The sequence below is a fragment of the Anas acuta genome, chromosome 19 (genome assembly GCF_963932015.1).
Source record: "Anas acuta chromosome 19, bAnaAcu1.1, whole genome shotgun sequence".
Lineage (NCBI taxonomy): Eukaryota > Metazoa > Chordata > Aves > Anseriformes > Anatidae > Anas > Anas acuta.
Genome location: NC_088997.1, coordinates 8,304,433 through 8,330,757, shown reverse-complemented (window position 1 = coordinate 8,330,757; position 26,325 = coordinate 8,304,433). Strand labels below are relative to the sequence as shown.

The 26,325-nt window shown below is 41.4% G+C and overlaps 1 protein-coding gene across 3 annotated transcripts in view; it reads right to left on the bottom strand.

Annotated features, from left to right (window-relative positions):
- The window catches only part of LOC137842224 (sphingosine-1-phosphate transporter SPNS2-like), a 134,730-nt gene that overhangs the window by 42,970 nt on the left and 65,435 nt on the right, over positions 1-26,325 (bottom strand). For all 3 annotated transcript variants that reach the window (XR_011088968.1, XR_011088967.1, XM_068655987.1), the window contains exons 4-8: positions 9,039-9,190; positions 8,345-8,411; positions 5,193-5,335; positions 3,849-4,001; positions 2,045-2,234 (exon numbers count right to left, since the gene is read on the bottom strand). Coding sequence is in view for 1 of the 3 variants with exons in the window: in XM_068655987.1 (XP_068512088.1) it covers positions 2,045-2,234; positions 3,849-4,001; positions 5,193-5,335; positions 8,345-8,411; positions 9,039-9,190 (705 nt within the window). In the remaining 2 variants the exon portion in view is untranslated. The remainder of the gene's footprint in view (positions 1-2,044; positions 2,235-3,848; positions 4,002-5,192; positions 5,336-8,344; positions 8,412-9,038; positions 9,191-26,325) is intronic.

The following is a 26,325-nucleotide window of genomic DNA, read 5'->3' as shown; positions in this document are numbered from 1 at the left end:
AGACCTGTTCTCTCAGTGGGGTTAGCACCTGTAACACTAAACACCATCAATAGCAGATGTTGTGTCACTTTTTTTTTTTTTCTTATATAAAGTTATAGTGAGTTGCTTATCCACAGATCTCTTAACTTCAGGTGATTTACAATCAATAATGATCCAAGGTAAGTTTGTAAGTTGAGAATCCTCATTTTGCAGAGGTAAAACAAATAACTTGCCCCACCACATCTAGAATCTATAAAGAGAGTTCAGATCTCTGATTCCCCATTTGGTACTTTAACTAGGCTCTCTTATCTACTTTACATGCAATACTTTTCTAGCAGCAGAGAAAGCACATTTAGGGCTACAGAGAGACAGTGTTACCTGCAACAAATGTATGCATCAGCTTAACAGTATCAGCAAATAGGTGTATATACCCCCTCCATATGCAGATATAGCTTCCAATGCACATCATTGACTCTTTATTAGATTTACTGCTCATGCATCATAAAATAAATTGTTTCTAAGACTGGTTAAATGATACCATCTATATTTATGTATTTACACAATGCGGAATAGTCACATGGAAATATGGAAGCTAAAAAGCTGCTGTCTTGAGAATTAAAAAAAAAAAGAGAGAAAACGAGACCAATAACCACCTTTCATTGCACATTTTTTGAAAACAGTATTTCCAGCTTAGAAAGGGAGGGCTCTCTGCATAAAGAGACTAAGCACCACAAATGAACATGTCTGTCATCAGGGCTGGCAAAGGAGAAAATCACAGGTCTGACTGCACAAAGAAGTGGAGGGGAGGGGCAGGCAGGGGGATCTGACAGATCTCTTCTTTTGGAGACAGCTGAGAATAAAAGGAAGGCTAATGTTTTGCCAACCAGTAACACCCTCTTACAGGTTGTTCCAGGTGGTCATTTTTCTGCTGATCATTGAATCAAAGGTTAGCTGTAGGCCATGCCATGAGCCAGAGGTCCTGACACTTTCTGAATAGCCAGAGTAGGCATTCTTGGTTCTGTGTGCATGTTTTTAAACTTCCATTCTTTCTTCTTGTGTTCCCCTGTTGTGATGGCAGCTATTCAAATACCTAGAAAATAACCGTGGCTACGCTAGTGCTAGAAATACAGAGAAGCAAGGAACTGCAATAGATGGTTTGTTTGATTAACTGTAAACGAATTCTCATTGCTTGCTGAAGTGTGCGCTGCTGTGTGGAGACTAGGGTAGGCTTTCGGAAATTATCCCACTACTCAAACCGTTTCAAGCTGTCCCTTCAAAGAGTTATCAAGCTTCCCTCTATTACACTGAAAGAGAACCTGAGAGCTGTTCAGCGTACAACTTCCACTCTTTCCTGAAAGCAAGACTAATACCTCATACCAGGTTATTATACATTATCTTGAGTTTTTCCTTCTCCCTTCACACTATTTGTCTGGAACTATCTGATGTCTTTTTATATCTTTAGGTTATAAATGTTCTGGTGGGACCATTGTTTAAATCTGCATTTGTGCAGCATCAAGTATTGTGTATTCCTCAGCTGTGACTAGAATTTCAGGTGCTATGGTAATATAGAAAACAACAAATTGAACTTACATGGTAATTACTGTTGGTTTGCAGCAAGCTACTTAGTTATGGAAATTAATGGTACTTACAAGTAGCCAAAAGCGTGCCCACAGACAAGTTATATTGTAATTACAATTCGGTATCACTGCTGCTACAAAACCCTTATTGTAAGGGAAGCTGCCAATTTTCCTGTACCAAACCATTAGGCAAGAGCAATAGCGTTATGGATAGAGGCACAGAGAGAACAACCCAAAGGCAGGGAACTGTGAGTTTCTATGCAAGAGCTAAATGCCCAGGTCTAAATTCTGATGACAGTAAGAGGGGATAAACAGTGAAATACATTTTCCTTCCAAGCACATCTATACAGTGCCAATATGCCAAGGGGAAAAATGAAGGACATTCAGAGTGGGAAAAACATCGAAGCCTTCCTGCAGGGGACAATGCACTCAATCTTCTAAGGTGTTTGGTAGACAGAAGACTGACATATGCAAAGGATTATACTTACATAGGCTCCCACAATGCTGCTCTTGGCAGCAACGAAGATCAGACAGATGAAGATGGCTGACCCCAGCATGCCAACAGCACAGACAAGAGGATCAGCTCGCTGGGTTTTTAAGCGGCACCATTTGGTTGCCCCAGCTCCTGTGATAACACCCAGGAAACCGGTGAAGCATGTGATTGCTCCAAAGATCAAGCTATTAAAAAAAATAAAAAAAAGAGAGAGAGAGAGAGTCAGTTATTTTTCTGGATTTTTTCCTCAAAATGGAGATGACCTATGAACAAATTAGTAGGGTAAACTGGCTGATGAAAATCTGGATATTGGCTTTGCATGTTTAAAATAAAACAAATGAGCTACATCCTGAGTGTTTGTTTGCAGCACCCTTCCCCTGAAATTACGGAAAACAGCAGATAAAATTCAGCCTTGTACAAGGGCATTGATCAACACACAGAGATGCAGAGGGCTCATACTGCTTCTTTGTGTGGAACTTAGCTCCCTACAAAGTGCATTGTATAGCTAATTATGTACAAAAAAATCTAAGTAATAACCTGCACAATGATCATGTAAGGGAAATCATGGACAGAGCAGGCTCTTGGAAGCTTAAGGAAATGGAAACCTAACAAGACAACAAACACCAGCAATTTTCTAACTCCTTCCAGCCCATTTCAAAGAAGGCTGATTAGATTATTTTGCTGTTGTAATACACATACAAAATGCATTTATTGAAATTCAAGAGCAGGAGCTGTCAAGGTTTCTCACTATTGTATGTGCAGGACTCAGGCTACAGTCTTTGGCAACTACATGAAAGTAGCTCCGGGGTAGCTCAAAATATAGGTGTCATCAAGGAGTGGAAAACTTGTCTTTGTGAACAGCAGATGGGCAGTCTGACTGGAGCTGTATTTTCTGCTCACTGCATTTTTCAGAACAGAGCGAGGCTGCCCGCTGGGTGCTCTAGTCGATGGTACTCCAAACCACTAAGTAGTTTACCTGTGATGAGATTGTGTCAGCTAGAGCAAGAAGGCTTTCCTAATGTTATTCTTCCCTCAAAAGCTAAAAAGCAAAAGAGCTGGCAAAAGGCAGTTTTTCATATCTTTTATTCACCTGGAGAAATACATTTATTTTTTGTTAGCATTTTATGCTCTGTGCTATTATGGTAAAGCACAGAACAATGAATTACTTCTCACAGCATATCTGCTGCAAGCTACATTATATCACTGGCTCTGAAAAAACACACCATGTAACATCAAGCAATCCAAACCAAAGTCTCCCAGATCTTTGCACCATTCTTCAGCAAAACTCAGTATACACAGTAGTATACAGAGCGATGAAACACAGTGAAGTCCTCCCTCTCACAGAAATAAAAGCCTTCGGGGCCAGTTTCTGCAGCCTTTAGGGGAACCAGTCCAAGCCCTGAATTATAGCCACTACCTTGGCTACCCTGACACGCCAGCTGATTCCACTGCTATCATAGAAATCAGTATGGGTCTTAAGAAACCTCATTCTCTCTCAGTTCTCCAACCATTTTTTGAGGCAAAGACAGCTGTCTTTTTTCTCCTTCTGTACAGTAGCCTGGGAACTAAGACTGAGCTGAGGTCATCACTTCTGCCTTGGTTTGACTTCATGCAATGAAGAAAAGAAGAGAAATAAAACCCAGTTTACAATCCCAGCATTTCCTATCATTGTTGCAAGGATCTACAGGAAATTACAGACATTCTAGTGACTTGACTCCATGGGACTTGCCTGTTTCCTCTGGTAAATAAGCCCCCACCCTCCCTCCCCCCTCTTTAAAGCAGTGGTGTATGAACCTCACCTATCTTTGGTGCCACAGGGCTGCGCGTTGCAAGTCTCTGCAGTCTTCTGCACAACTTGTGCTCTGTAAAGGTAGAGAGGGATCCACATGCCGAGCGCCCCAGTGGCAAAAGAGACAGCTGAGGTGGCCAGTGAGGAGAACACATAGCTGCGGCTGTGGAGACACGAGAGGCAAAACCAAGAGAACGGTTAGAAGGAAACAGAAAGAGTGAGGGCTCCAGAAGAGGACCCACTACTCACCTCCCTTTGCCCAGGGGCAATGATAACACGAGGTACAAAGAAATGGAGAAGAAGAAGCAGGAAATATTTCTTCATATATGACGTTCTATTGATAATAACGCGCTTAACTCTTCAGAGGTGCTTCAAAGGGACCACTTTTTTGGGACCCTTTCAGGAGACGATCAGTACTTAATCACTAAAATGTGATGTGTGAATTACAGCACTATCACCATAATATCACCTGGTTACCCGAATTACCAGTTCCACCTCTCCCTCCCCATCCAAGTTATTTCCAGGTTACTATATGCTTGCTACTTGGATAAACCACCAAAATAAGTAACATAAAAATACCAATAAATTAACAATCACCACTTTTCATAGCCCTTTGGTACTGTGTGACAACACCAGGAAGACATCCTAGCCAGCAGTTCTAAGAATGGAGGACACCACAGGTTTTACATCAGAATTCCAAGGTAACACTGAATTTACACACACAAATATTTGCACATTCAAAGGCAAGCATTCTGGAAGCAAGTGCAGCTGTTTAAAAACTCATAAGCGTGTGATCTTTTATGCAGATATACAAGCATCCAACCACATTCTATGCACATGCAGTCACATGTGGTTATATATATATTTTATATATATATATATATATTTAAATTTGCCATGTAGTGCAAGCTTTTGTGTATTTTCTCCTCTTAAATTGCTTTGGAATTGAACTCTCCACTCAGCAGAGTAGCTTTTTCAAGGAAGAAAATTGATATAAGGGACATATAAAAGGATATAAAAGGACATCTGAACAACAGTGGCACAACAATTAATACAGGAACACAGCAATTTCTACACTTCAAAAGCCTTAATTAGTCTGACATATGAGCCAAACAAAGCAGACTCTTAGATCTGAATCTTGGAAAAGTTAGAGCAAAAGATGGAATTCATCTTTGTCATCACAGTCAACATCCAGTGAAAAAGTAACTGTGATTTTCTTTCCTAGGCCCACACACCGAATTTTCTGCAACTCCTTACATGATGCCACTTTCCAACCCCACAGTGTTAAGTACAGGCCATTTGATGTTCACATTAAGCAGCAGAGGCAAAGCATACGTTAGCAGGGTGTTCTTACTTTCTTATCAGTGCCTTCATGTCTCTTAGCCATGAGGTCCGAGCCTTCAGTTGTCCCCCAAGTTGTTCAACATTTCCTCTTTTAGCAGCGGGTACAAATATCAAGATGAGTGTCCCTGTTATCATTCCTAGGAGTGGAGATACCTGTGAGAAAGGAACAGGAAAACAGCACAGGAAGTCAGCAGTGTTTGATTTGACTAGTCAGTAAGAAACAGATTACATTAGTTTCATTTCAGCAACCCAGCTCTTTATGGCTATCCAGAATCTGTGAGCACACTGAGGCATCTGCTCCTTTCCTTCCTCCCTGTCATTCCTGGGACTCTCTTATCTCACTTCACAAGCATGAAGCTTTGAGAATACTCTGAGGTAAGGCAGTCCATTTATTTGTGTAATTACAGTACCAAGATTCTGGGTGATGTTTAACTCTTTGGAAACCTGCACCCAGCTGGGCTAAGAGACCAACTAATTTCTGCGACAGTTTAAAAGCCTCTTATGGGCAATGAACCCAGGTGAAAGATTTCTGGATCTGGGGAGCATGTTGGTTTTGAAAATCCTTGCTTGACATGCAACCCTTTCTGTGGTCTTCCATCTAATCTGCAATGATTTCTCATTTTCAGGCAGCTTTCAGTGATTACCTCAGTGTGCAGCAGACTAAGAAACAATGAAAATGCAAGCTGGAAGACAGAAAAATGACACATTCAAGACTTAGGTTTCCGAGTTTCCAATCCCTTCTGTCAATCACTAGACAAAAATGCAAACATTCCACAGTGTTTTACAAGCTATGAATGTGATTCTCGTTTTGACACTGGAATTCCATTATTGTTAGCATGGAAAATGGTTCTATTAGGAAAATAGAAACACGGACTTTCAGTGAACTATTATCTCTTCTGTACATGTCATTTTCAAAATAAAATTCCTGTTCCTAAAAATATACTTCCAATAATAACCTGAAAATGGTCTTTACACATAGAGATATATTACATGCCCAAAGAAGACAAATCCAGAGCTTTTCTAGGGAAGGTAATGGAAGACCAAAAAAATATTTTAGAACTGGAAAGATAGGAATGTTCCTCATGCAGGGACAAATGAAGCTCAATACAGTACTCTTATCACAGTTGAACAGAAGACATAGCACTGTTAAACAAAACAAACAAACAAAGGAAATGCTGATATTTTCCAGAGCCATACAATTTCAAGTCTCTGATTTTTATCTGGAGGCTTACTCCCCTGACAGGACAATATCCGTTGATACTCAGCAAAACACTGCCATTAGTGCTAGATCCAGAGACAAAGTTGCCCCTAGCCAAAGTGCCCTTCTGCCTTCTTCAGCCCATTGAGTATTCCTGACCTCCTCCAGAGCTGGGTGCCACAGGGCATCACAGAGGGAAGCATCACGTTGGCAAATCTAGTACATCTTGCAGGAGTACAATGATTGCCAAAAGAACAGAGGCTCCTTTATGCTGATGTCTGGAAGCTTTTGACATGTGCTGTTTGACTAACAAAACTAAGCAATCCTGTCCTAAGAAACACTCACGGAAGTATGGAGCTTGTCTTACAGTTTCCCACAGTTTCACACAGTCAGGGAATCGTGCATCCACGTGTCATTTACGGTGGAAATCAAGATCCCGTAAGGGGTACAGCCTTGCAGACTGTCTGGATTTCTCAGGATAACTATGGAGACTTCAACCAAACAGAAAGGCGCTAGTGATGATTTCTTTGTACAAACTAATTATTTGGATTTTACAGATAGAAGAGTGGTCCAAGATAAATCATTAAATCATGCAACCATAGAATATCCTGAGTTGGAAGGGACCCACAAGGATCATGAAGTCCAACTCCTGGGTCTGCACAAGACCACCCAAAAATCAGACAATATGACTGGGAGAAGGGGCTTTGGAGTTTCTCTTCCCTTGTGTTAACCTTTGCTCAAAAGTTCATATTACCCTTAAAGCATTTCTGCTATTGAATGAGGCAGGCACTGTCTTGGTCTGAAGCTTTAGGTTATTAAACCTAATTCTTTTCATTTCAGGTTGACAGATGGAAACTCTCCTAGGTGCAAATGAACTGTTCACAGTGACTTTCCTGGCTTTTCTTACCTTTGCTGGACAGGCAATTGTCTGTGCCACAGAAAGGAACATTCACTTGAGATGGGAACCCACATATTTCATCACCTGCTGTTACAAATGGGGTTGGCCTGGGCTATATGAGATTCATTGTCCTCATGAAGTGCCAAAGCCAGAGAATGCAACTCACTGGGGCACATGCCACCCAGACTGCCAAAGGTCAGAAAACAGTTCTGCTGGGCTGCTTCCTGCCAGCTCTTTCAAGACATCTTTGTGTGCAGGATCTGTTTGTGCGTATGTGATTGGAATGTATTATCTTTTCAACACATTTATCAAGGTCCCAAGAGGTTAAAGTAGAAGGAAACCGACTGTCTCAGGGCAGAAAAACAAGCGGAAACTGGAACAAAGTGTTTTTTCCTCAAAGCAGGAAGCCATTCTCAGAATTTCTTGACAGCAAGGGCCTGAAAGACTGTGGAGTTGATTTAAGGCCAATACCTCTTCTTCCCAAACTCATCAAGAAACCATGGCTGACTGATAATAAAGTGATCGGAAAATTCTTGCTCCCAAGCAGGGAGAAAAACAAGTACAATGAGCCAAAACCACATACCTTTCCAATTTGCTTAGAGAATGCATCTGCTATGCACTTAATATCCACAGGCGTTAATCTCCAATCCTTTACCGTCTCTATATAACTGTATATAATAACAGCTTGGGGATTTGTGTGGTAGAACTCTTCTAACACTGATCAACTGATACAGCTGTTATTAAGATGTTATTAAAACTGATACATAAGACTCAGTAAAGTTTCCTATGTACTGGCCCAAAGCCAGGCTAGTGCTTATTGAAGGCGAATTCAGTGTTCACAATGTGCAATTTTACTGAGGAAAAATAAACAAAAATATATACTTTGAAAATAATAATAAAAAATAATGCATTTTAGGAACATTTTGAATTTCAAGCTATCTTTATCATTGAAGAGCTGAAGGATTTGGAAAAATCCCAACAAGTACTTTTTGCTTGTGGATGGTCCACGTTATAAGCTCAAAAATGGAAACCTGCATGTGAATGTCACACCAAGAGACCGGCTTACCCGCAATGCCCAGTGCCAGTCTCCAGCAACTTGCTTCACACTTGATCCAGTGATGTATCCCAAGCCACTGCAAGTGATGAAAGGATGAGAATCAGTCTGAGTTTTAATAGAGTACCATAATCACAGCTGTTCTTAAGCAAAGATAAAAACAGTCAAAACCAATTGTGTGTTCTAGCCTCTTCTAGTTCTTCAGGGAAGAAACACGGGGGATGAAGAGGACAGCAGCTAATATGTAACTCTTCCCAGCACTGTTGGTCTAAAAATGCTGAAATCCAATGGAATATTGGACACTGATCTCAAGTTCATAGCTGACCTTTCAATCCACAGTGGATGGACCTCAAATGAATTGAAGCACCAATTCAGAACAAATATAATAGTATTCAAATTGATAGCTTAGTTTAATAATGCTCCAAGAAAGTCGGTTAAAATATTTTGTTTCCATTCCCACCCAATTTCTGTAAAAAAATAAATAAATCCTTCCCGCTAGTTCCCAAAAGTCACACGTGAACGAGTAACAGGGCTAGAAAAAATAATTCAATTCCTGCAACTAATTAGTCACTTCTGACAATATTTTCCTGTCTAAATCGTTCCAACCAAAGACAGATCAACTATCATCTTTAACAACTTAAGATTTGTGTGAGCTAGCTTTAAAAGAAAAGCCAAAAGCAGATGAAAAAAGCATTATGTTACCTACCTGCCAAGAGGAATTGCAAAGTAGAAAACAGACAGCATAAGGGTCCTTGTGTTTTTGGTGAAAAGGTCTCCGATGATGGTTGGAGCAATAGTGGAGTAACTTGCTTCACCGATGCCAACCAAACCTCGTGAGAGCACAAGAAGCCAGAAATACTGCAAAAAGAAATAAAACACCTTAGCAAGCCTCCCTTTATATTTTTGAATTCAGGATGGACAACAGTGAAAGCTGCCCAGCTAGGGAAATATAAACACATGTGAATGGAAAGTGATAACATTGTATGCATTTATTTTTTAAAACCTCAGATTCTTTTTATTTATCTCTTGCTGGGGATAAAAGGGGCCATATATTTTTTGTGAAGATTTATAGGCATGAAAGAAAAGTAGCAATAATACCATATCGCACTCAATATGATTTTCTAAGACAGCAAGACCCTCAATTTATTTTCAGCACGTTAAATCTAATTGCCAGCAACAGTGCACTGACAGAGGGAGATTTTGGGAGGTGGCTGAGTATAACAAATCCTGCTTCTGGGATCCAGGGAAAGTAATACCTGCCGAGCGCAACCACAGCCTCCCCGGCATGCCAAGGGACGAGTTAAGACTGGTGAAATTCTGGAGGCTCTTCAAAGCTGTGCAGGAGTTGAACCCACAATCTCCCCAACTCTTGATTTTCTCCATGATTAGAAGATACTGAATAAGGGAGGATTTCCAAAGGTGCTAAGCACCGACCTCTCCGCTTTCCTTGAAAAAAGCATAAATCTCCCCCTTGCAGCAGGAAGACAGACTAAGCCACAGCTGAACACTTCTGAGAAAGCTCAGGTTACAGTCTGAGCCGAGATGCACAGAGTTATGAAGAGATAAGACTTGAGATTTACTGTGAGCCACCTGAACGCATGAACATCCGCGTGCTCAGCAAGTATTACCACCAGATGAAAGATTCAGAGCCACACAAGGCAACTGAGCAGGTTACAAAAGCATTAAGCTGCCCAAAGAATGATGTGCCCTTCCAAGTAAATGGTAACTGAACAGAACAAGGAGAGGGACTTCACATTCAGCACGACACAGCCTGAGGAGGATGAAAAGGAATTATTCATCTAATAGAATTTTCTTCATGGCCTGTTACCCTGTTTCAGCCAACATTTTTGTAAAGTGCAAGGACCTGATTTTCAAGCCAACCTTTTCTGGTACACCTGCAATTTTCTGGGTGCTGCTGTGTGAAGGCATAAGGCACAGGACTTTGATGCCAAAATGCTTGATACATCAGCACGATCAAGTTCTTAGACATCTGAGCAACCTGAGCTACACCCAGAAGTAATTGCAGGTGCAGCAATTAAACACCACTCAACTGCAGAAAACTGTATGTGCAGGGAACCTTTTTCTACAAATGTAGCCTCTACAAATCCTAAGTTTACTGTTATTATTCTATAGATCATTTGTGAAGAACAGCAGGGAATGTGATATGTCCTTAAACATGAAAGTACTTTAAGAATAACGAGCAATTACAGCGGAGTTGCAGGAAAATGACTGATTTCATGCCCTACAGCAAAACCTAAGCCAGAATACAGGTCTTTCATTCACAAAGATGGAAAATGCCATGCAAACATCAAGACACACACCTCAGTCATAAAGCAGACAAAAATTTACCACCAGCATATTTTCATTGTCTTCTGTACCGCAATCCCCTAGCTGAAAAAAATTTCTTGAAAATTCCTGTAGCCACATAAAACAAATACTTTTGTGCACTCCTCACTTCCTCTTATTTTGATGTAAATCTTGCATCGATACCTATTTTCTGAGTGTGTACAAGTTCCTTGTTTGCTGGGAGGGCGTTTGCAGTGCTGCTGTCATTCATCTAACTCCCATAAGCGGCACATACGTAACAGAGATGTGTGGGTGTATGCAGAAAGGGCAATACTGTGACTCAAGTTTTTAATTTATGCCAGTTGCCCAATGCTAAACCACTCCACATTACTACAGGAGCATGCTGACAATGATTGCTGCACAGGTACCCAATGTATTTGGAATGAGCAACAGTATTTATAACATACTGAATGACTTAGTCATGCAGAATTAGAAAGCAGGGGAATTGGAGGCTGATTTTGGTTTCGTAAGAGGTTAAGTCTTGGATCACAGAGAGTGTGACAGACAAAACCGTCATCTGTCCGTCTTGGCATGAGTATGTCATTGTTACACCTGTAGAACAACAAATTTGCAAATGCACTGGATGTTCCTCAAATTTGAAATACCTACATAAAAATGCCCCAGGTTTGTGCTTACCAGCCAGGAATCACACCCTGATTACACTGGACAGGGATTTCCTCCAAATAATGTTGTTATAAGCTTCCTGTCAAATACTGCTTAAAGCAGGAAAATTGTGGGAAAAATTCTAATAGTGGTAAAGAGTGACTTGGTTCCACCTATACTATTGAATCAGAGTCCTCATACAATGAAATCATCTGCAACAAGTAACATACTTGTTCCTCTCCCCTACTTCCTCCTCGATTCCTCCTCTCTGGCTTATCCCTTGCTTACACACTCCAAATATCTACTTACTATTTTAACTATATTCTCTGAAGAAAAGGTATAAAGTATCCAAATTTACATCATGAGATTCTGACTTTAGATGGTAATGTAAGCAATCTGATAAAAACAAAATGTGCATAAAGACATAAATGCTATTTTCATTCTGAGATGATATATTCAGGACTATGGATAATACAGCTGTTTAGGTGTAATGACAAGGCACAACATTAAAAATCTAAAACAGTACCAGGGAATTATAATTTATCATGTTGTGCCTTGTTTTAGAGCTCTGTAAGATTGCAAAGCCAGTGCCTGTTCTAATCTTTCTGAAACATCTCTGGATATTTGCTAGCACACTTTCTCTTGGTACCTATACAAAAAAAATATGCAATAATTTCAGTAAGCTAGAGCCTTCAATCTTCCATCTCTAATAGCAGTTAGTGAAACATATGTTTTGTCATCTCTGAACAGGGACTGCTGGGTACGTGCCCCCAAGATAAAAAAAAAAAAACAGTCCTCTCAGAGAGAGGCCTAATCTTTTCATTTTTCATATAGGGAAAAAAAAATACAAACAACGAAACGACTCAAAAATTCTTACGCGTGGTATATCCACAGATATACCACGAACCACTTAGAAACGGATCCCAAAACCACTATGCATGCAATGTAGACAACTGCTATTTTATGTGTGTATTTATATACACATACACCCATACGCACATGTTTTTCTCTCTCTTTGTATGTGAATATTACAACCGACATAAACAAATGGGAATGACAGATATTACTCACACACAGGAAGCTCCATTCTCCTCCATAGCTGGAGCAGGACACTTCTACCATTTCCTCTACACTACATTTTCCCTCAAGTACTTTATCATCTTTGCCTACCCCAGGACTCTCAGCAATTTAGTGAGACAAAAAGGGCTGACACCAGCCAAATTCTTCTCTACATTATCTGCCCTTAAGAGCAGCACAGGCAGCTAAGAGAGGGAACCGGTAAATGAATTTCACTGTTCCCCAAGCAGAAATTGGTATATATTAAGAAGCTTATTCTTTTCTGCATTGCTTTGGAGCTGTTCTGTAATTTGTTCATCTGAGCAAATACTTCTCACTCTGGCAGGAAAATTGAAAAAGACTTAGTGCGCTTTCAGCACCTGAGCTTATTCCATTTCTGCAGGTTAAGACCAGCAGCTTCAAGACTTCGGTGTCTTTTTCTCTGGGTCAGCACTAGCAACTGAAGGTTCTTGAAACAGAGTTATTACAGCAAACAATTTATTTATGCCTTTCATTTTTGCTAACAGTCATGTCAGAGATGTCTGCATCTCTTTGAGAGCTGCCAACAACTCCTGGTTTGTAAAGATGCAATGGTTTTCTTTGAATGGGCTGTATGGCAGTAATACATTTCCCTGCCTGTGCTTCAGCTGAAAGTGTTGCAGAGAGGGTCACAGACACTGCCATGCTGCCGCAGGGCTCCTAGGTACCAGCTCTGACCTCCAGCATGGATGTGGACAGCTGGAGAGGGGTTGTGGTCGGGACATCTGATCCATACCATGCAACTGCTATGAGCTCTGGGGGCAATTTAGGATGCAAAGGTGCTCTGAGTCTCTTTCGCCAACTTGTATATGCCACATAACCAACAACTTATGGAAAGAACCATGGCTGACAGAGAATCTGAACTGCCACAGTCTTCCTGGGAATCCCCCTTCACGAGAGACCAGCACCAGAAACTAGTGCACAGAGAAAGCCCTCATGCATGTTTATCTGAGGTAGATAAGGTCAGTGGACCTGCTCTTCTTCACGTCTCTTAACCACATGGAAGGAAAAACATGCCCTAGCTCTAAGCTGAAGAATTTACTACTTTGTAATTTGAAAACTAGCAAACCAAAACAAAAAAGAAACCCAATCCTCCAAAACAGATAAGAGTTTTTGAAGGGATACAAATCCTCATGCCTCAGGGTATCAGCTGATCACTGAACTGATGTAGCCTCATGTCAAGTACTGAGTGCAGTTCTGCGCACCACAATATAAGGACATAAGAAGAACATTAGAGAACGTCCAAAGGAGGGCAAGAAAGATGGTCAAGGGTCTAGAGGGCAAGATGCATGAGGAGCAGCTAAAGTCACCCATATTGCTCAGTCCATAGCAGGGCTGGCCGAGGGGAGGCCTCATGGGGCCTGCAGCTCCCTCACGAGGGGAGCTGAGCTCTGCTCTCTGTGGACAGAGACAGGACCCAAGGGAACAGCATGGAGCTGGGACAGGGGAGGGTCAGGCTGGGGGTTAGGGAAAGGTTCTGCACCCAGAGGTGGTTGGGCACTGGGACAGGCTGCCCAGGGATGTGGTCACAGCACTGAGCTTGCCAGAGTTCAAGGAGCGTTTGGACAAGGCTCTCAGACATAGGGGTTATCAGGTCTGATTTTTTGGGTGATCCTGTGTGGAGCCAGGAGTTGGACTCGATGATCTTTGTGGATCCCTTCCATCCCTGGATATTCTATGGTTTATGGTTCCAATACAGATGCACTGCCTGATAACTTCTGGATTTCTTGAACAATCAGCAAGCTGCACACAAAAACAGCAATAGCTGATGGGGTCAGATGGACCTGGTCTAACTACTGCTGCCAATGATACTAGACCACAGGGAGCTATAGACCAGACGTGATCCCTCCAGGATTTTCATCTGAAAAAAGCTTTCATCATTTGCATGAAATATTTATAATACGCCAAAAGAGAGATCATATATTTTCTCTGAAAAGTATGACATGGTTTATACTCACATTTTCGTATTGGCTTTACTCTCAATCTCATGCACACATCAATATTTGATGGCACAGGACACATGACTAGCTTTAATCATGTTTGGACAAACCTCCTAATTATACATTTATCCTAGTTGCACAGACCATTGAGTGAGTAATACAAGTCTTAATAGGTCTAATTGCAGCTTTAACTTCTTTCTCTTTTTTAATTAGTTAACAAAAGGAATTAAGCCACAGTTCTCTAAAAGATTAGCTGTAAGTGATAAACCTATAAGCTGCCAAATATGTGTACAACTCTGAACCACCAGATTTACTGTCTAAAGAATCACATGATCCTTAAGCTCTAGTTATTAAGCATTTGCATTTGCATGTGAAGTAGCTTGTAAGGGTCTCTAAAACAAGCTCAATGCATGCTTCATTTAGATTAGGGCTACATGGATTGGTAAAATCACACAGATATAGCCAATGTAGTGTAAATTACTAGTATGAATGCACAACACCAGTGCAAGCTATGTTTTGAACCAATGTTGCTGGTCTAAAAGACAGCTCTGTTATACAGCTCCAGGAACTGCATCTGCACCCTTCTCATTACAAGGATATTGAGTTAACCTCCTACAAATCTACATTTAACTTTTCTAAAAGAAGGCTCAGGACCATGGAATTCCATATTTGAACTACTTAGGCTTGCAATACATTATTTTTTTTTTTTTTATATAATCATTATGCAACAAACAAGGGTTTGCATCCTTGGAAAGAAGACATGCATAGAGAAAGTAATCCATGCCAACACACCAGGAAGACTGCTACATAAAGTCTAGAATCGATGTGTGGAAACTAAGGAGAAAGCATCAGGATTGATTTAATTTCTGTGTGTTTCTAGAGGAAACTCTGTTGAACTGTACTGTAGTTACACTCTTGCATTTCTGTGGCTGGCAGGGTGTTGCACTGACAATATCCAGCGTACCACAGCAGTCCCAAGTGATCAGTTAGACCAACTGAAGACAGATAATTGATATATCTGATATATGTATATATATATGATATAGTATGTCTGATGTACTTCAAAGAGTCAGCTGCCCGAAGTAAAGCCCAAGGAGCTCAAAAGAATATTCAAGGGCTGGACAACTGTGGTCGCTTTTGACAGACAGCTGCATTTACATGCAAACATTTGCCCTGGTCACACAAACACCATTTGTTGCATTTCATTACGTTTTCCTAGCCCTATCAGCATTTTGCAGGGATCTAAGTGGTTAAAGATGACACACCACACCCTTTACCACAGGTACACAAAGCTGTGCCATTAATCATGATGCAAACCAAAACAGGAGTATGCCTCTGAGTATCGGTATTGTGACTAAGAGCATTGGCTCCTCTAAACTCACAGTTTAAATTCCAGCTCATTAGCTGAGAGTCACTAGAAGAGCTGAGCAATGGAATGAAATTACAAATGCAGGTGACATATTTGTTTAGACACCAAGCATTTCTTTTAGTCTTCCCAGCAATGATGGAGCCACCTTTAAGAAGCTGAAAGTTTCCAAGTCAGAAAGTAACATTCACATGTCATGAAAGACAAGTTGGCATTAAATGATGATGTTGATGTTTTAAATTCCATTCCGTATCTCAGGAGGATGACAAAGGTTACAGCAGAATAGATAAGCCTAAATACATCTCCCAGCTCTGTGCACTCCCAAAGCTTTATACATTTTGAATACATATAACAAAGGCATTGGCTTTCCATGTTGGATGCAAGTCCTGGGTCCACACACTGAATAGCAATGGTGTGTCACATCTAGATACAGACCACAAAATCCTACCTCTTACCTTGTCGTGTGAATGGTCCTAACTGTCCTTCAATTAAAAGAGAATCAAACTTATGAAAAGCTAGAGGGGACACACATTCAGCATTTGTGAGTCTCTCTGTGCCAGTCCTGAAGAGCATGTCTTTCTGTCAAGTGCAGCCTAGACTTTTAAGCAACTGAATATTCATGCCAAATTTTGGCCATTTGGTTTCTTACTGTCAGGGAAATCTTTGTGCAAAAACAAGGGGAGACAAATATCTGCCTTCATCTACAAGTATTCCTAACTAATCAGTCATGAAGATTGCCATCAGAGAAAACAAAATATATAAAACCATGGGAGCAGAACTGTTCACTAGATGTTTTGTTGGTAGGTATTTTCCTTCTGCTTCAATAGGTTGGGCAAGCATTTTTTTCAGGATTTCCCACAACTGAAAGGAGCCGCTTATGTTTAGTCTGTGTGGCATGGAACTGGCCTAGCCATGGTGCATGCTTGTGTGGAGCCTGATTGGCAACAGGCTGTTGAAATATCAGCTCTGATGTAATGGTGTGAGCTGCCAGCACTCAGCTGTCTATTATTTTAGTATTTTTAATAGAGAGATAGAAGTGCACTTAGAGGTTCATAGTACAGCTATCTGTCTGGCTAGCTATAAACAACTCTTCTCACCTCCACCATGACTTTCTTCCTTTAACAGACATGAGTGGTGCTGGCAGGGAAGCCTGGGGAGACTCACTGCAGTTGCCGGTTCTTTTGCTGTTTGGTCCACTGCAGAGAAGCAAGTGGGCTTAGACCCCTCTTTTTTCCCCCTGTAGTGTATATCATCACTTACACATAACCACTTTTCCCTCCCCATCTCTATAACCACAACAGCCTTGTAAGTCACTGCTGCACACAACATCTCCTGTACCTTGTATCACTATTGGATTTAAGTTCTATGGTTGCCTCCTTTCAAATTGAACTCTTGAAGCCAAGTCCATCTTTCCTCATCATTGTCACACCGTTCTCCTTTGCCTGAACATCACAGAATCAAAGTATGGTTGAGGTTGGAAGGAACAAGCCTCTGCAGGTCCAAGTCCCCTGCTCAAAGTCACAACAGGTAGCTCAGGATCGTGTCTTGAATATCTCCAAGGATGGAGAAGCTACAGCCTCTCTGGACAACCTGTTATAATATTTTACCATCTTCACAGTAAAAATGTTTCTTCTTATCTTTAAATGGAATTTTCTCATTTCAGCTTATGCCTATTGCCTCATCTTTCCTCTGGGCATCATTGAGAAGGGTCTTGCTCCACCCTTACTGCCCTCTAAAAGCTATTGATACACATTGATAGGATCTCCCTGAACCTTTTCTCCTCCATATCTGAGGCTAGAAGACATCTTGAAAAGGCTTACAAGAACATTTGGCCTTACACTCTCTCCAGCTGCAGGTCTTAACAAGATAGAACTGGGAGGCCATACAGCCCTGTCCTCATCCTGTGCTTCACATCCTATTCAGCATTTCTCACTGCAGCTCTGGGTTGGATCGAGTCTTTGATAGAAAGCTCTGAAATTAAAGCAACACAGCAGGCTGAGTCTGAGCCTCCCCAGGGAGCTATGCATTCCTCAGTATTGTTTGATGACATGGAAAAGACAGCAAGAATTTGTAAAGCTGCTTTTCAGAGGATGAAGGCTATTCAAGGCTTCGTAAAGCAGATTTTAGGTACAGAAATAAAGGTCCTCTAGGTCTTTCCAAACACACTTGATGTCAAGAGTATACACTGGCTCAGGTTCATGTCAAAATTGTTCTTGGGGCTTTCCACTGCCTCCCTGAACAGCATCTCCTTCAGCCAAGCTTACTGTGAGAAGAACCCTCCAGCAGTTGAATGTCCTGGCCTGAAAGCTCAAGTACCCCTGCACACATCAGAGCTTGACCAAGCAGTTTACCTGGTTTGAAGTGAAGGACATGACCCCATTACATGTCACACTGGACAGTGAACAGTAATAACAAAGCAACAAGTTAGCTTTTCTGAATCATCACTACAGGCTCTCTAGGGGTAGGAGCACAGTTCTGGAGGAAGGATGCCACCTTAGCAAAGGTAAGGTGTTCAAATTCTCACATCCATAGGGCAGACACCATCTTATCTACTGCGTCTCTATCGCCTTCACCCCAAGCAGGCTTTTCTTCACTTGGCTTCCCTGAGTTCTTCTTGGGCACAGGAAGTGTACAAGTTTAAATATTCGTGTCCAATGATGGACGCTTATCATACCCAAAGGTCTTCCCCTGAATTCTCCAGAGCAGGTTACTTTCAGGTACTGAAGTGAAAATGCTCTCAGACTTCCTTCAAGTACCCAACCTGCTTCTCCACATAGATAGGCACAGCAAATAAATGTGTGAGGGAATATGCTCATTTGATTCACACCTGCTTATTATATGGTGGCTGAAGGTTACAAGCATGTTACAGATGAGACCAGTAAACCATACCAAGACCAGTACACCATACCAAGATGCAAGCTGCTGAGTTACTGAAACCTCAGCACACTTGTTCAGTCATTTACTCAAGCATTACTTTATAACCCTTTGAATTTGGATGGATTTACACTACAGTTTCTAAAGCAAATCTGATTCTTCTATAGCATCCAACTACACCATGTCAAACACTTCAAAACTTTGGCTCATTTTGGATGCATTCAGTGGCCTACCAACTTTTAACTCTAAGCTCCTCACCTTTGAACAATTTCCTTCTGGGAAAATTCATCTGGTATTCAGAGCCCCCCAAGGAGTACAAAAGAGACTACAGCAAGGAGAAAGAGAACTAAATACATATTTATACATAGAATTTAGCAAGGGAGATGAAACAAAGTCCACTCACCTTTCCTTTGATTGTCTCTAGTATTTGTTAATGGCTTTAGTTCTCCCAGGTGGCCTGTTCAGGCACACTTAATTGAATGTGGAGAGTTTTATTTGGAAATCTATTTGAGATGCTGGCTGATTAAAGTGATCTTATATTATGAGATTTATATTATCATTTAGTATGTAAGATTAACCAATAAAGACTATAAGATGCTACTTTTTCACTTCTCATGCACTTCAATCAGCAACTAAAGTGTTTAACAACTGGATACCTACAGATAGGCTCTAAAGTGAAGCATCTAATTAAGCACTCTGGAGAAAAAACAAAAACAAAAATACCCTGAAAGTAGCAAGACTCCCATGGTGCTTCCCAGAGCCAGCAGGGAGCTGCTGTGTGCTCCACACATACAAAAATCAGGGCCAAGATTTTCTTAGCTCCTCTGAAATCCAGCTTCCCATCACTGGCCTCTCTTCAAACTTGTGGCAGTCCCAAGAGACTTTTCTATTACTTTTCAGTCATTTTGGGGTAGGAAAAGAAAAGGAAAAGGAAAAGGAAAAGGAAAAGGAAAAGGAAAAGGAAAAGGAAAAGGAAAAGGAAAAGGAAAAGGAAAAGGAAAAGGAAAAGGAAAAGGAAAAGGAAAAAGGAAAAAAGAAAAGGAAAAAGGAAAAAGGAAAAAGGAAAAAGGGAAAAGGGAAAAGGGAAAGGGAAAGGAAAAAGGGAAAAGAGAAAAAGGGAAAGGAAAAGGGAAAGGGAAAGGAAAAAGAGAAAAAGGGAAAAGAGAAAAAGAAAAAGAAAAATAAGAAGAAAAATAAGAAGAAAAATAAGAAGAAAAATAAAAATAAAAAGAAAAAGAAAAAGAAAAAGAAAAAGAAAAAGAAAAAGAAAAAGAAAAAGAAAAAGAAAAAGAAAAAGAAAAAGAAAAAGAAAAAGAAAAAGAAAAAGAAAAAGAAAAGAAGAAGAAAAAGAAAAGAAGAAGAAGAAAAAGAAGAAGAAAAAGAAGAAGAAAAAGAAAAAGAAGAAGAAGAAAACGAAGAAGAAAAAGAAAAAACCTAATTCACATTCTCTATCTAATTAAGTAATGTAATTACAAGATACTGGGTGATGAAGCATCGCCACCAGGCCAGGACAAAAGCCTCAGTTAAGACAAAGCTGGATTTCAGCTTTCTAATTGAAGGGCTTTTCATCTGATTGACCTGACTTGGTAAAAACATTATATGACACTCAAATGTGGGGATTTATGTTCTTCTCAATTTAGTCTTGGTCATTAATATTGGTCATTAAAGAAGGGGGTCTGGAATGTAACTGGAAGGAATGTAACAGAGCAGCGTGCTTATGCACCAGAACACCGTCCGGTGGAGTGCTATATGCACAGCTGCTTATAAAACAGACCTTAAAGAAAAAGGTTGATGTTTTCAAATAAATCACAGGGATCGTAAAGTGTCCCATGTTGCCAGTGCTTGCTAGGACACTGAGTTAAAGCACTTCTTTTCATCCTTGTGGATCTGGTGTCAGGCAAAAAAGGAGCCTGTAACATTTCAGATGGCTGAAATAGTGGTCATTTATCCGTGTTACAGCACCATTACACACACTTTGGCCAGAATGTATCTTCCAAAAGTGCTCCCCTGAGAAAAGTTAGTGGTTCTGGGTCGGAAACAAACTGTTGTTTCTTGTTCCAAATCTGTCATGCGGGACACACTTAGTGGCGCTTGCAACAAATATCTCCAGCATTAGCCATTATCACCATTCCCTCACCAGGACGTGCCAAGGCAACCATAACGTAATCACAAAGATTGGGAGAACCACAGCAGAGTTTTGCAATTGTGGAAACCATGCAAGGCTCTTGACAGCCAATCTTTCAGATAACAGTAGCTGGAGTATCACCTGGAATACACAACACTGAAGAGTATTCACAGGCAGCAACAGGCTGGCGTGTTCCAGCCACGGGATGAGTCATGAGCAGAGATTGAATCCAGGCAACCTGGCTGTAAACAAATAGCAGATTTTTTTTCAGAATAAAAACTTACAGGCAGTGGAACACAACGCTAACAACATCTCCACCTTCTTTGATGCTTATAGAAACTTATGAGATCTAACCACATTAACCTGATGGGCTGTCTTGGCTCAATCATGCTTTGCTTTGGTTTGGATCAATTTTTAAACGGAAATTTAATCAAATTCAACAGGTTCTTGGAGAGCAGAACCCCATGTTCCTCTCCCTGAGACAACTGCAAAAACTGTGATTTCTCAACACCCCTTGAAAAAAGCATCAGCCAACTGACTGGGACACCCAGGTGTGAAAGTTTTGTACTAATTATATGTATTTTCAAGGGTAGAATGATTTCTAATAGTCAATAAAGGATACACTGGAATGGAATAACTCAAGGTTTAAATAAAATTACCTCAAAGAAAGGTACAGCCCCAGCAACTTGGTTGTTTCACTGATTCTTGGCATATTTTCCTTTGTACACAATATAAGCTTAAGTACACCAGCACGGCAGATCTTGTAGGCAACTTTGCTGAAAAAACATTGGAATCATTCCAGACTTTAAAGCGAATTTTATTTCTTGCTCTCTGTTCTCACACTTCTCTGGCTTGCTGACTCAGCCAGGATCCGGGAGCACCCGAGCACTGTGAGAAAGGCCGCCCTTACGATATGCTTGGCTTACATCTGAGTGACGTCTCACTTTTAGCATCAGATTTCCAGAGAGAAGCTGATGCATTTACCAATTCCTCCTACCTAGCTCCTTATTCATGATCTTCTTTAAACAGTTGTTACATGCTTCTTGGAGCGCTATAAAGTAGCAAGGTTTTGTCATGCTGTAGCTTCATTTCATTCTCAAAAGCCAGCTGATTTAACAAAATGACAATCCCATTTAACTATGTTAAATGCATTTGTTATGTCACTATCTTCTCATGAGACCGTGCCCATCATGTTCAGACAGGATGATCAGCACCATTCCCAGGCATTTCCAGCTCCAAACGCATTAAATGGGGCTGAGATTAGTACTCTAATTCGTTGTTATCCGAATTGCAAATCCAGTGTTTTGTGTACCATGTGAACTTTATGCATTTAAAAAGCAATGCCAGCACTTCAAAAGCCTGATTTAGCACCCGGTACCACAAGACACTTCCCATCTTCACACTATTTGCACATTACTTGGAGCACAATGGTCCTTTTCTCAGCCTTTATGCACGACCCAGGAGGCCAAGGAGTGTGTGGGCTACTGAAGAATCACTTACACTTCCTACAGTGTGACCCAGGCTTTTCTGTTAGTAGGCAGCTAAAGCTCAACCAAAAAAAAAAAAAAAAGCCCAAATCCATCCTTTTGCATCTGAACACAAGCCCAAGCAGCTGAATAACACTTTCTCTCTCTCCTGCATCCTGTTTTCCAGGACAATATGCCCAATTTTCAAGCCCCACCAAGGCCCTGTTAATAGAGTAGCTTTGTTTCCAGGCCCCCTAATGAGCCTTAAACTGGGTGGAATTAATTGTTTATTTTCTTTGTGTGTCAGGCATCATTAATCAAGCTCTCCCGAAGCCTCATGCTTCTTTCCAAGTCATAAGCTTCAAGAACACTGGCCATAAACTGCCTCATTTCCAGCCATGCTAATTGCACGTCAGCTTGCACCCTCAAATGAAGAGTAACAACTCTCCAGACCTGTATTTGAGCACCCTAGTGAAACAGGAGGGGACATAATCCAATACCCTCACTACACAGTTGTCTGGGAAGCTTACCCAGAACCTGGTGCCATCCAGACTGCTTTGCCTCCTCGTTTGCCTCCTTGTTTGACCCAAGCAGACTTCCCCAGCGCTGGAGCACAGCATGCGATGGGGGCACACTGCATCGGGAGTGGTTTGTGCTCCTTGGATCACAGCCACCACTGCAAGGACCACGTCAAACTGATACAACATTTTGCAATTCCTTACTCTATATTCCAAGGTCTGCTTGGAAGCTCACATGCAGCAGTATTTTTTTTTTTTTTTTCCCAGCAGGTTCAATCTCAGTCTATTTAAGGAACATTTTCCTTGTCTTCCAATCTGAGGATGTTCTGAATGTGGTTGACCTTAAGATGCAGTAATAATTATTTATAAAGCACAATGCTAAAGCATTTTAGAGACTTCCAATAAGACAGCATTGAAGCAATAAGACAACCTTTTTGTGGTCCATCAGCATGCTCTGGTGTGAGGCCTCTGCTGCAGTATGACAAGTGTACATTTTGCCAGGCAACACAAGAAGGAATGCTTCCAAGACACACACAGCCTGGCAATGGAATAAATACACCCTCCTCCCTCTGCTTCCTCAGCAAATAACTGGTTCAGGTGAGATTTCCTGCTCAGGCACAATAAAAGCAGGACAGGCAGGATGGTAGTTACAAGCAGGCATTGCCTCCAAACCATCCATTAACAGGCACAGCAGCTCACCCGTCCTCCTCTCCAACCTAGAGACTGTAAATTCAGGTTTCTTCATAACAATGGGACAAAGCTGTAAAGGTCTTCAGCCTGTGAAGATCTTTCATGCCTGCACCACAGTCCCCAGCTGGTGTCTCTAGGCATCTTCCTGATCCAATGAAACAGCACCAAATGTAAGCAGATTGATTAAAAAGATGTAGGGTCTGACTCAATTCCCACAGGGACACAGAAAAGGCTCCCACAGACTTCCAAAGGACGAGCTGAATCAGAACCACAGTCACAGACCCAATGATAATGATTTAAACATTTTCCAATAACCCAGATAACCAATGGCTCTTTGAAAAAGGCAATTACAGGGAGCCCTCGCAGAGACCTAAGGCAAATTAGGATTTAGCCTCAAGCCTATTTCTGGATTCTCTCCCAGCACAAACCTCTGTCCACCTGCTCCAGAAAATGCCCGAGCTCTGAGGAGCAGTTCTGACATTTCTGTGCAAATTGCTGCCTTCGCTTTAATGAACTGGCAACAGGATGCATCAGTTCGGGTGAGTTACAACACTGAATGACAGAAGCATCCCTTCTTCTTTCAGCATCCACAGATTTGATTCAGATTTTGCACTATTTCAGATTTATTAACCCCAAAATAGGTAGCAAAGGGTGGTGTCTGACTGCCCCAACCTCTGGGGAGCTGAGACTTGGGGCTGTAACCTTGCTTGCTCTCAGGTCCTGAAGGTGAGAGCACAACCGGCCCTGTTCCAGACCCACTGTAGACTGGAAATGCTATGTATGGTAGAGATATTCCTTATGATAGTTTCTTTAAGTTCCTTTTTTTCCATCATATGAATAAGCTTTCTGAATAAGCTTTGGAGCTCTACTGACTCTCTCCTGGCAGCCATCACCAGCTGGATTTTCAATAACTCTTCCCAAGTGCTTTGCAGTTGCATAGATACAAATACTGGAGAGGGAAAAACCACTCCAAGCTGAAAATACACCACTTGCATTTCTGGTAACACCTAGAAAAGGCCTTCTTCTTTCATTGATTGTCTTTTGGGGACTGATGCTCTGAGAATACCCTAACCCGGTTTTCATTTATAAATTCCTTTGCAAGTTGTAGAAAGGGACAGGGTAGGAGTATAAAGCAGTCAGGGACAAACACGCGATGGTAATTTGGTAATTCTACACTCACTTTATTTCAGCAAGCTGCAACTACTGCATCTATGTAAATCTTCTCCCATCTCTTCTGTCCTAAGTCAGCAAAATCTGAGGGAACAATGAGGACCCACAATTCAAGAGTTCAATTCATTACACTTGTCTGTGCGAGAGAAGATGTTGCTTTTACATGAAGACAGTTTCCCATGCAGTATTTGGTATCAGCTGTGCTGAAGACCCTAGCAGACGTGACAGATGCCCAGCACACCTCAATACCAGCCCAGGCACTGCTTCATTATTGAAAGAATAAAAAATGAATTACTGTTTTCTTCCAATCCACCTCACATAATCCATATGAGATCATGCAAGTTAATATTAGGTATTATCAGGTATTAGGGAAAGTGATGCAGACTCCGTCCCTAAAGAACTTCTGCAGTGGAGTCTGTGCAGAGAGATGATGAGAGCCCTTATCCTTTCCCTCTCCTCCACCCAGCTTCAGCACGGCATCCTCCCTCACCTGGGACCCAGTGAGCCATCCCACAGCACAGCAGCTCTGCCGTGGTGAGGAGGGAGCTCTGATAGCTGGGGGGAAGGAAAGGATGTGCAGATCATCACGTCTCATCTTAACAGAGTAGAGGCAAAGCAGGACTGGGCTACAGCTACCAGGAGGAGCAGCAGGGTACAATACCAGCACTATGCACAGGGCTGCAAGAGCCTTGGCTACTGTAGTGCAGGACCCACTCAAATCTCCGCCTCTGGGATATGAAAGTATGCGGGGACAATATTTTTCCAGAGAAGTCGTGAAAAAGGGCAAGCATGCAGAAATCCAAATGTCAATAGCTGATGCTCATCTGTAGGGCTCCAGTGCCACATTAAGGGCTGGCAAAATACACCAGAGGCAGCCAAGAGCCTTTGTCCAGGAGCATCCCATGTCAGTCCCAGCACAGATTTCTGCAACAGCCACCCGAGGAGTCAAGAATTGCACATGAGGGAAAGGACTGAGTGTATCTATAACAGACTGTGCAAAGGTGCTTGGAGAATCTATTTTGCCTTCTTTCTAAAAGAGACTTCCCCTCTAAAATAATAGGATGAAACAATGGGTTATAAACATTCCAGCAATTCACAGTGATTCCCAGATAACACTCGGTTCCCTTCTTACATACAAAAAAGATGGCTTCAGGCTTTTGTTTGCTTCTGGTTTTCAAAGTGGGGATTTATCATATGCAGTGGAAACAAAGGAGCAGAAGCTGTATGTTTTATAAGACAACTTCTGCCAGCACACTTTTTTGCTTGGAGTGAATCATGGTGTGTAGGGGTGTGGGCTTGGTTTGTGTTTATGTTTTTTAAAATTAACTCAGCTAACCATTTGTTCCATACTTCATACAATTTGCTGCTTCTCTTTCAGCACTCCTTGAAAGATGAGCTTTGGCAATAAATATAGATCTGTCAAGTCTGAAACATGGGACTTTAGCAAGCACTGCAGGCTAGCTGGGATTCCATAGTGGACTATTTGCTTCCTCTTTCAGAGATAAATCAAAAGAAGAGGAAAAGGAAAAACCAGTAGTAGACATACCTATAGTGATTACCTTGCAGGTGGTGCACTGAGAAGGTTGTATCACGTTAGCTATATTGACATTTAAACAGAAATATTTAACAAAGAACTGAAGGATTCAAAAGCATATTCCCTGTTTACCTTGTTATTCTTTGCTTTTTCATTCCCAAACTTGTTACCATCTGCAGATCTGATGTCTCCCAGCAAAGCCACATTACCACAGCCTGGTCTGCTTGATTATTAGGTATGCCTGTTCTCCCAACCTACTGGAGCCA